General features: G+C 41.1%; 1 protein-coding gene across 1 annotated transcript in view; it reads left to right on the forward strand.

Annotated features, from left to right (window-relative positions):
* Window positions 1-4943: 4943 nt before the first annotated feature.
* Window positions 4944-11380, forward strand: part of SLC2A12 (solute carrier family 2 member 12) — a 35052-nt gene continuing 28615 nt past the window's right edge. Inside the window, exon 1 of the mRNA XM_027690636.1 lies at window positions 4944-5241. Coding sequence (XP_027546437.1) covers window positions 5127-5241 — 115 coding nt within the window. The 5' untranslated portion in view covers window positions 4944-5126. The remainder of the gene's footprint in view (window positions 5242-11380) is intronic.

Here is an 11380-nt window from a genome sequence, read left to right on the forward strand (position 1 = left end):
AAAAATTATTTTTTATTTTGTTTTCTCTGCTCAATTCTATTTGTATTGTATTTTCCAACCTCCAATTCTTACCTTCATTTTGATTTCAAGTTTCTGCCAAAACATAACTCCTAAAGTTGCTGACCCAGGCCACATTGTACTTCTTAAGAGTACTTTTAAAGACAACACTAACAGAAGACCAAAGAACAAATATTTGTGCAGTGAGTCGGGAGGGACCCTGGAGGGAGTTGTGAAATGTGGTGAGCTCTGGACTGTATTTATGATCTGAGTTTTTTAAAGCCAGATAAAAATATATTGGTATAAATCAGTGGCTCTCAATGAGTAAGAACATAACAGAAGAGAATTACTTAGTAAGAAACCACATGACTCAGAATGAAAAAAAACTTGTGTTCTCAGTTCTGTCATGAATTTTCTGTATGATATCAGACTTTATTAGTTATTTACTTACTAAGTATTATCCACTTATTGATGTATTTAGTGTTTATTCAGTTGCAAAATGACACAAAAGGCATAGTCTAAATATCGTGTATATGAAATTTATCTTACATTTATAAAAAGCATCTTTGCAAAGCTGAATTGCAATTCATTTGCTGAGGAACAGTAATAATAACTATCTTTATATTCACAGTTCCTCAAGGATGGATCATTTTACTTTCTTGAGATAACTCTCTGTCTTTTTCATTCGGTTCTCATTGCCCTGTGACTGGAATTTTGGCACATTTTCCCCTTCATGTGTATCAGTGCGTCAACACTCATAGTAAAGGCTACGTATGTTTTTTTTAGTTTGGTACTTTTTTTTTTAATAAATGGTATCTTTAATAAAAGATATTTTGTTTTGGGGTTTTTCAATTTCTTTTTTTTTTTCTTTCCTCTCCATATCACTTTCCTTCTTTCATCCTCCCAGCCTTCCTCCTGTTACTGCATGCCAGCTATCTTATGAACCTCTACTGTGAATGGTGAACTATTAGTTCTGAGAGCAAAGCTCAACAATCAAAGATGAAGGCAACAAAACTTAGGCTGATATGTCAAGAAAATCCTCTCCACCGTTTTGCTGAAAAGCTTTGTTTCTACATTTTAGAATAAATGAAATGGGAGACTATCTTCTTTTTGAAACTCATCAAAGGTACTGAGAAATAAGAGGACCTTCTTTACTCTATCTCTGATAAAAATTGCCTAAGAAAGATGATTCAGAAAACCCTTCAATTCTTAATTAATTTCTACTGGCTTAACTCCAACTTCCCCATCTCTCCACAGTCCCAAATTTGAGTTATTAGATCATTGTAAACACAAACAAATACAAATCACGACCAGATATTTCAGAAGAAATCCTCGCATCACCCTTACAGGTTTTCCGGATTATTCAGCAATTTATATGAATATCTTCTCTTTTTTCTAGCCTAATCATGTTCCTAATAATAAAGTGTTTGGTCAGTTTTGAAAGCAAGGAATTGAGAAAATACCAGAAAAGGTGATTTCTTGCCAACCACACGTGGATAACGCTGACAGGGGAATCTCATGACAGTGTTGCACTCATACCCCTTGCTTGTCTCCTGACCCTCTCCTGCTTTGGGTTCTTAAATCTTTTCTAGTCTTATTTCTCCCGAAACATGTGTCCTGCGTAGCCTCCCATGGCATAGCTGAGGAGCCAGGGCTGCTACTCTTCAGACCATTATTAAGTCATTGCCCATCCCAGCATTTGGGATTTGTTGCCTTCTGGAACATTTCTCCCTGCTTCTTGGTTCCAGCAGGACTCCCTTTCTGGGTAGCCATGAGAGGGGCAGAGCAGGTGCAGTCCTGTCCTAGCCTGCCAATGCTCCAGCAACCCCCTTGCCCCTGATCGGATGGACACCTTGTTCTTGGCACACAGCCCCAGCCAAGCGATTGTTTGAGCACTGTGCACAGGCAAGGCAGTAACAGGAAAAGAACAGAGAACTGAAAAGCATTGAAGCGCTCTTCCTTTTCTTCCTCCTTATCCCAGTCATGTCTGTCGTACTGGAGTTTTTCTTGCTTGCTTGACTATTTATTTCTGGTTGGAAGTGGAGGGGGTACAGGGCTGTGGAATTAGGACCCTGTGGCTGCCAGCAAGGGTTTCACAGTCACTGCATTTCACAAGATCCCTCTACAATTGGCTGGACTGCAGAACCAGCACAGGTTGTTTGCTTTCTCTCCCTCTGTTTGCTTTCATTGGATGGAACCAGCTTTTTTCCAGTTCCTTCCTTTTTTGGGTTCCCATTTAGCTCCAATTAACACCAATAACATCAGCTCCTCAGATTTTTGCCACAGTTTTGATAACAGATTCTCGCACCAGCAGAGCTGTGGCTTTTCACTATTAGCTGGCTACTGATGACACCACAGCACATCCCTCGTCACTACACCATGAAAGCAACAGATCTCAGGATAAAATATTTCACATTTCCCCTTACTGGGAACATTTTTCCCTGAGACCATATTACACCAATACTATGTTTTTGGCTTAGGTGTAACTGAGGGAGCAGGTTGAAGCCCAGGAACCTCCCTGGTACCTCTGCAGCACCTGCAGCTCAGCATAGCAAGGGTGCACCGCCCTCTGGACAGCCCAAACACAAGTCCCCAGAATAATGATGTCTTCCTTCATTTTCTGTGTGGCCATTATGGTTTGTATTGTGTATTGGCTACTTTACTCTCTGTGCAAGGTACATACCTCCTGAAGTTACCACAGGGGCAAAGTTAAACCATTGCTGTGTTGCAGCTGGCATTGATACTATGAAATAAAGGTAGAACTAGAAAGGAAAAATGGATTATTTGGCTGGATTTCTGAGTAAACAAGTAGGTAAACATTTAAAAATCAGTCTAGGCTCTGGTTTCTGAGGGGAATATAGGTAGCACTGAACTCCAGGGGTAAACAGTTAAAAGAAATTCCACTGTTTGTCTAAAACACCTTTTTTTCTATTAAAAAAAATAATGGAATTCACTTTTGTATTCACTTAACATTAATTTCATAAAATCTGTTCATCGTAAGATTTGTGAACTCAATGTAATGAAGCCTTTTCTTTTTATTACTTACTCCTGGGGGTAGTATGCTTCTTGTTCAGGGGAAAGTGCAGTTCCTGACAAGCTTTTAAATAATCCTAAAGTACATATGTGCCAGCAGATATATACAATCAGCATATTTAGCTGGAAGAAGGCATTTAGTTTAGGGGGTTTTTGACCAGAAAGAGCTGCAATTGCATTACATCTCTTCCATCAAAATTGGTAATACCCTGTGGCTGATGAGTGATTCAGCAGGAGGAGTGAACCTCAAAGCATCCTCCAGGGCCACACGTCTGGAAGCACAACTTTTGTCACTGTCAAGGTGCCACAGGCACCTCTGCAGTTTTCTGACATCTCCAGGGCCATTACACATAAAGGCATTTGGGAAGTGGGAACAAGTGTGTACCTATGGAGTTAGCCGAGTTTCCACAGAGCTTGCACTGAGCAGAGCTGTGAGTTATATGAGGTGTGGGCTGTTAGAGGTCGGTTGCACACCACACTATAACAGAAGAATCTTATCACAGCTGAGTTTGATCTATGAAAATATTTCATTTCCTTCCCAGCCTAAACAGCCTCTCATTTTCTTCCAAAAACATACAAATAATGTCTTTAAAAGTTAACATTACTTTTTGAACTTATCCCATGAAGAAACAACACCTCTCTGGATGTGGCAAGAAATTGTTAACAGCCTTCATAGCATCCCGTACTGCCTGACGGGAGGACATCTTGCATGGAAAATATGTTATACATGAGAACAGAGCTAGACTGACTCATTTAACTACATGGCAAAAGCACTGCCAAAACCCAAATTCCCCACTGGAAGCAGTGCCCTCGTGGCAATCCTGGCACTCCGGTTTCTGAAGCTGACAGTGAGGCAGCTGTCAGATGCAGCAGTTACAATGTCTTTTGTCAAATTTTTCTTGTTAAGCAGACGTCAATAAAGGGTGTATTATGGCTGCTCTACTTAAGGAAAAAGTTTTTAGGAATTCTCCTTTCTGGAAATACTGCAAAAGCTACCAACTTTCCACCTCTACCCTTCCCTCCCACGCTATCTGCAGGCATTAGTGTATTTAAAATGAAAACAACCAAGACAAAACAGCAAGTAATGAAAGACAGCACAAACAAGAAGCCTGCAGCACTGCCAAATTATACAACAATTATAATTAAAAATTATACAAATTATACAACAATTATCCCCACTGGGGATAGCTTGGACAACTTGCTTCATGAGACCAGTGGGTCTGCTGAGAGGATTTGGAGGCTCTCCCACCAGGACTAGGGCAGAGTAGGGCAGGCAGCCTCTGTATGCAGCTCACCTGCACCCTCTGTAAGCTTTTCCTGCTGCTGCCATCCTGCCTCTGGCCACTGCTTCTACAGAACCAATAGGGATGGAGTGACTCCCAGCAGCTCTCAAAATCAAGCCTTTGACTGAATATAGCTGAGACAGTATCAGTTTTCCCACAAATAATTGTCATGGAAGAGAGGGTGGCTTGCCTTTCATTTGCTTATCACGTACGTCTTTGCCATGAAAAGTCCTGATTCCTACTGTCACAGACTGCAAATGGCTGCCATGGTTTCTTCCTCTCCGCTATTTCTCACCATAACTTGCTCATAACTTAGAAGAATGAAGTGCTGCTGTGCGTGTGTGCTTGGTGCCCTAACTTTAGCTAGCACAGCAAATACTTCAAACCCTCCCCTTCAGTGTGCCTTCTCTGCTAAAAAGCTGTGCGTACGAACAGCAGAGAGAGGAGGAAAAGGCAGAGAGGGAGAGAGAGAGATCTTATAAGTGAGTGGGTAAGGAATGTACATTGAGCTGTGCCTGAAAGTCTGATGTCTCCAAATATTTGTTAAAAGGCAAAACCAATACTTCCGAGAGAGGGCCCTCCCCTCGCCTGCAATAGGCTCCCCAGAATAGCAACAGCCTGTGTCACTGCAAAGGGCAAAGCCTTCTGAAATAGCAACAAAGTTGTTCACAAACCACTTTGTGGTTTGCATTTGGTTTCAGCCAGCTTCAGCAACTTGTTGCCATGAGGAAAACAACCTGCACTTTCCTGGCCGGCCGGGGAAGGTTCACTGCTCTGTGAAGTGCTCCTGCCCAAGGTGCAAAGGGGGTGGCGATGGTAGCTGGGCAGAGCACGGAGGACCTCAGCCAACAGAGCCAGACAATGAGAGCAGGGGAGGATGAGGAGAGCAGCCGGGGCAGCAGCCGCCGCCAGCTCTCAGCTGCAACAGGTAAGGCGGCAGGAGCTAAATGCCAGCTGTTGGCCAGCAGCAGCTGCTCACCTAGCTAGTGCTCGGGGCTGGGGGAGAACGGTCCCATGAAGCCAAGGGATTCTCAGGATATGCTGTCTCAGTTTCTGAAAGTGCAAGAGGGGAACATATGAGTAAGGAACGGGACTGCCAGCTTGAATTTTGAATGAAGGTTTATGTGGTACTTTCCCTAAAAGGCCTCAGTCCTACTGCTTGTGCATGTGCTGTCTGTTGTGTAAATCCTTTTCCTTTATGAAGATCAGTCACCTGAAAAATAGGAGAACCCAGTGCCATCTCAGATAACAACGGTGCTCTGGTCTTTGCATGCTTGGGAGCAATTCAGCCCTTTTCACCAAAGTGAGTGGAGGGGAGCCAGGTAAACCTGCTCATGAAGGGGGACACTACAAGGGGGAGGGACAGGGTCTACCTCCTGGTTTTACTTCCTTAGCATTTCAGGAAGAAACAGGGTTTCTGTGCTGATGCCCTCAAACATCAACTGTAGCATTTCTTCTGCAGAAAGTTTTTTAGTCCGGAAGCTGAATTTTATAGCTGTTCATCTTTGCTGTCCTATCCAGCCCCCTTTTCTAAGCTACAGCATGGTTTTGCATCTTTAGATTCTTTCACTGATGATAAGATCAAGGGGAAAATGCCCCATAATTATGATATTTCTCACCCACAAGACAGCTGTACCCAAACAGCACAACATGGTCATAAGCCGGAAATTACTGTCCCAAGCAGGTTTTGTTCACTTAATACTGAATGAACTAACTAGCCCATGAATGTTCAGATACCATAGACACAAATGCTTTGTTGAAATGTAATAGTGATCAGTCAAGCAACATCTCCTGATACCTGGAAGCAGAGGTTAATGAAGAACAGAAAGCCAGGAGGTGTGCAGAAATATTTAACATTACCTTAGGGACTGAGAGGAGCAATGCAGATGGTTGTAGGATAGCCTTATGAAAGGGAAGCACAGCAGTCACAGTAAACAGCAAAGTTTCTGCAGGACAAAAGCTAAGGTTAGAAGAGTATGTGCAAATTAGTCACTTGGCATTACCCTGAAAAATTAAATCAGTTACCTGAGGAATTTATAATCACCTAGCTAGGAATTAAAAGAACTTGTAGATTCTCACAGGAAACTAACAAAACAAAGCCCAAATGCCATTTAATGAAGGGTCAGGCTGCCTGTTGACATAATAAAAATACATGGCAGAGCAGTAAGAGAGGACATGGTCAAGGTGGGTCTGTCCAGCATGTGCATCCCCTGTCTTTCCATCACTGCCAGGGGTTTCTGTTCATGAAATTGAATATTATTCACAAAGTACATTCACCGCGCTTATGCTATACAAAGTATACAATGCTTCCCACCATCAGAGGAATTTAGATGTATGAAAATGAGTGATACATTAGTTTTCTTCTGCCTTCTTTTTTAGTTCAATTTACAAAATATTTGTTTTGGGTTTGCCTTTCACACTTGTGTTGTCAAATGGTTGTGATCCCACATGACCCTTACTATTTTTGGGTAAAGTTAATATTTTCTGAGATTTTCCAGCTCTGTTTGCAACATAGCTTTGTCCCAAAGCACCATTTGTTTTATCCCACGGGGTCTTGTTGGCCAACTGTTTTAGATCCCATGCCAGATTTCTAGATGGCCACTTAGATCAGGTGTGTCCTAGCTGATAGGAGAAATGCACCTATTGAGCAGCTACTGGATCTAAAGAAAGCTCAGGCCTTGGACTAGAGAAACAGGGTAACATGTATCTCTTTATACCAGACAAGTAGATGAGACAGAGAAAGTGGGCTGTGACAGTGCAACAGAGATCATGATATTATGAAAATAGGATAATCACCTTATGAGAAGCAAACCCACCATTTAATTATGCAGCAATGCCCAATACATGCCATAAATATTTATCCTAAAAAAAAAAATGTGATCCACCTGCTATAAACTTTAGCAAAATCTTCTTTAAAGACAATTTGGGAAATTTTAAGTACTATTTCCCAGGAAAGACAAAGTTTTTGTATGTCAGACAGTACTCAGATGGAAAAGAAATATGTTGTTAAAGATAGCTTAAAAATTTCAGATACAGTTGTGAGATGTTTTAAGATCTACCACGGATAAAAGTAGATACCTTGTTCTATGGAAAAAAGGAGATTCCATGCTGTGGATTCATATCTATGCAATGCACTCAACTCATTGTGGTTTTCTAATCTGAGCTTATTAACCAGTGGTTGACATTAACCTCTGGTTAATGGTATTAACCAGAGCTTGATTTCACCTTCCAAATGTCTAAATAGATCAAAGAATTTCCACAGATTTAAAGAACACATATTTGACCTTCCATAAAACTGACCTTCCCTACCAAACTGAGGCATTTTTCACCTTAGATTAAATCAAAGTGAACAGAAGAAAGTATAATGGTGGAAGAGATTGTCGAGTCCCCTCCTATCAAAATATATATATTTGCACAGGTTACATAAAGTAATCTCCCCTCCTCTCCAGCTCAGTAGTTCTCTGTATGCACACTGCATGATCTCTTAGGAGAAAAGAAAGAAAAACTACATCACAGAAATATCAGTGTCTGGCCTAACTTGGAGTGTACTACTGCAAAACTGAGCTGGAAAGGGCTCCCAGGCACCTTTCCGATACCTCTCCTTCACACGAGGTGGGTGAAGAGTGGTGTTTCCCAGCTCAGCTTGATTGCAGATCTTCCCTGGCACTGATCATTTATCCATAATGCCCATAAAATACATGCACAGATCAAATATTGTGCCTTTGGAAGGACTTTATTTTCGCAAATATCTGACTGAAAATAAGTAAAGGGGCACACCCTTACTACTTGGCCCCATCCAGCCTCATCAGCAGTACACTATGCTATACTACAACTGCACTTGGTCTCCTTTTCAGGAACCAAGCATAAACGTTTCCAGCGAATGTTCTTAAAGATAGGTTTTGTTTGCCAAGTAGTGCTGCTTTTGAATTGAGTAACAGTTGTGAGAAACCACTTTGTTTACATGGGGAAACTAGGGTTTTGAATCACTTGTCATATACCAGCCACACACTCATTAGCCATGGAGTTTGTGGCAGACAGAAGGAGAAAATTCTCTGGAAGCCATCATTAAAATATTTTATTCCCCTGGGCTGCACACTGCCATGTATTTTGCAGGCATCTCATAAAAATAAGAGAAATATATATATATTTTAAGAAGCTTTTTTTTTTTTAAAAAAAAAGGAATGCCTAAGAACTGCCGGCAACATCATTAGAAGTGACACTTAAAAGGATTGTGAATACAACTACTGCAACGTGCTTTATCTGGAAATGTTAAAGGAAAACATATGGTGAAGTCAGAGGCAATTTTGCCTAGAGGAAGGCCATGGAGGAAAACTGAGCAGAGATTCAGGGTTTAACTCAGCAGGCAGTCGAGAGCTGGCAAGTGTTAGGTACATCAGTTAAAACTTCATGATGATATAAGGGCGTTTCCCAGCAGAACAGTGGCTGTGAGGGACAAGAGATACCGAGTTAACTGCTGAGTTTGCTGTTGCCAATGAAGAATGACAACATGTTTACCCCTGCATCACATCAGGATCTGCTTTTCACTCAGAGGTGCTCTAGTTACAGCCCTCCACCATTTCTATACAACTGTGGGCAAGTGTCATTGGACACATGAAGAATTGATACCAGCTGACCAAGTTAAAACAAACTAATGAAACATTAAGACATTGATCAAGTTGCTTTACTTGGAGAAGCAAGAAATATATGGGCATGAATGCTTCCCTGTCAAATTCCCAGGTGTCCAAGCTCCACATCCAACTTGTACAGCCTCTCAGATTAAAAACAAATAATCATCTTGGTTGCTGTGATCTAAGGACCACAGACTGAGGAGAGCACAGTCTGAATTGCAAAGAACCATGCTGATGGTTCAAATATCTCTCTTGAGATATTTGACTTGGCGCTGTCATGCAGAAACTGCAACCATACAAACATGACACTCACACATTTAAAGAATTAAAAGCTATGCAGGACACAGACTTCAAAGTATCATGTCCATGCTGCTGTGTTTCTGCTGGAGAGCCTTAAAGTCAGTTTTTGTCCTTCTGTTACTAAATGTTTTTTCTCAATTGCTTGGAAGAAGATAATAACAGATTATTTGGGGGTGATACAGGTCATGGGTGATTAATAAATGGGATATTTCACTGATTGAATGCAATCTGGATGGTTTGGCCTGCTGACTGCAAGTGAATGTGCTGTCTGGGGTTCCTCTCTGCTAACTTTAGACATCTGCATCTGAGCAAGCTGCACAGTTACCTTTTATAGACAATGGAGAGAATAGGCATCCGACTTAATTCAGGCATCTAGAAGTGCCTATTTTTTGCAACTGGTTAAAAAAGAAATCTGGGGATGCTGCAGATCTCTCACAGTTAGGTAAGTTTAACCCATTCTATGTATTTTAATACAGACAAATGTAAAGTGATTTGCATTCCTCGCTAGGATGCAATAAGGCAGGCCCTATTTAAAGGAAAGGCAGTGCTTTGGAGAGAACCCAGTCAGTAAAGAAGTTGGTTTTCCTGTAGGATAACCAGAAGATGAGCTCCTTTACATGGCTGTGACAATCCTTAGACAAGCAGGGAAATGTCCACCAGGAGTGGGATAATTACGTCAAATTCCTATCTGGCACTGTGCAACCACTGCAGGAGCACTGGTTCCAAATCACAATTTACTGAAGAAGCTGATGATCTGGATAAAGTTCAAAGAATAAGGTTTTGAATACTTAAGGGATTGGTAAACTTGTAAAGCCTCACAGGCTAAGTAGCTAATAAAGGAGATGTCTGTGGGATGACTCAATTACAGGCTATAACTTTGTACTTTAGCAACCACAGATAAGTGCAAGGAAATGGAGAATGGGATCTGATGGCTGGAAGTTGAAGTTGCAGAAATTAAGTCTAGAAATAATTTACAGTGAAAGCAATTAATGAGACAATTTATGACATAAAGTCATTGGTTTTCAATCAGTAGCAATTTTTAAATCAAAGCTGAATATTTTAAGTCACCTAGTTCAAATAAAGTGTCTTTTAAGTGTGTCTGAAGGATTATGTTATGCTGTTCATGAGTGTAAGACTGGATGACCACGATGGTCTCTTTTCCCTTCATAATATACAAATTTAGGCAAAATCTTATGTCAAATCTGCATGGCTCAGTGACGTAAAATACAAAGATATACAAGAAAGCACAAACACCATCACTGAACAGTAGTTCGGGCAGAGCTCTGTGATCAAATTAGCAGTTTCACTTCTGATACCCAAGATCATTCCTTCAGCACAACACTGTGTTGTTATCAGCCCTGATTTCCAAACAGGTTTCATTGGATGGGTATATTTTCTACATCTAATAATATACAGCAAGCAGGCAAGTCAAAACTATAAAGGGGAAGGAGAAATTAGTTTTGCAATGATAAAACAAATATTGCATGCGTGCATTGGAGGATAGAGCACATTAGCACAAAGCAGCTTAGCTGGAGTTAGAAGTACTTCTGCTGAATTATTGTTCAATGTGTGAAGTAAGGACAGCAGGACCTTGCTCTAACCCATGCACTAACCTCTATCTAAAATAAGTGAACTGATCTCAGATCCTGCAGATATAAAGGAAGAAAAAGCTTTAGACATGATACAGATATTTACAACACTGATATAAAAAAAGATTGTTCCATCACTGGAGCATTTTGCAAATTCGTTTCTGGTATTTTCTTCAAGATGTCCCACCTCCATCCCAATAAATCTGCCCTCCACCCCCACCTTCTGAAAGACTTTTCACAATACTCCCATTTCCCCCATGTCCTTATGGCCCATCATGACAAAACCATGTGCTTCTCTCCTACCTCTTACCTATCTCTGGTTTGCCAGCCACACCAGTTCAGTGTCAGAGTGAATTGAAGTGCACTGGGTGTGCTCAGTATCTCAGGGCTGCTGCTGTTTGGCTTCTGCTTGGCTCAAAGTTAGGAGAACTAATATGTGATACTTATTTTAATAGACTTAATGGGCTTACACATCTCCTCTGATCCTGGAGGCATCACTTATATTCACACAGTTATACTGTGCTACTCTCCAAAATAACACATCTGCCTG

This window comes from Neopelma chrysocephalum, unplaced genomic scaffold (genome assembly GCF_003984885.1).
Source record: "Neopelma chrysocephalum unplaced genomic scaffold, ASM398488v2 Primary Assembly neopelma1_23, whole genome shotgun sequence".
Classification (NCBI taxonomy): domain Eukaryota; kingdom Metazoa; phylum Chordata; class Aves; order Passeriformes; family Pipridae; genus Neopelma; species Neopelma chrysocephalum.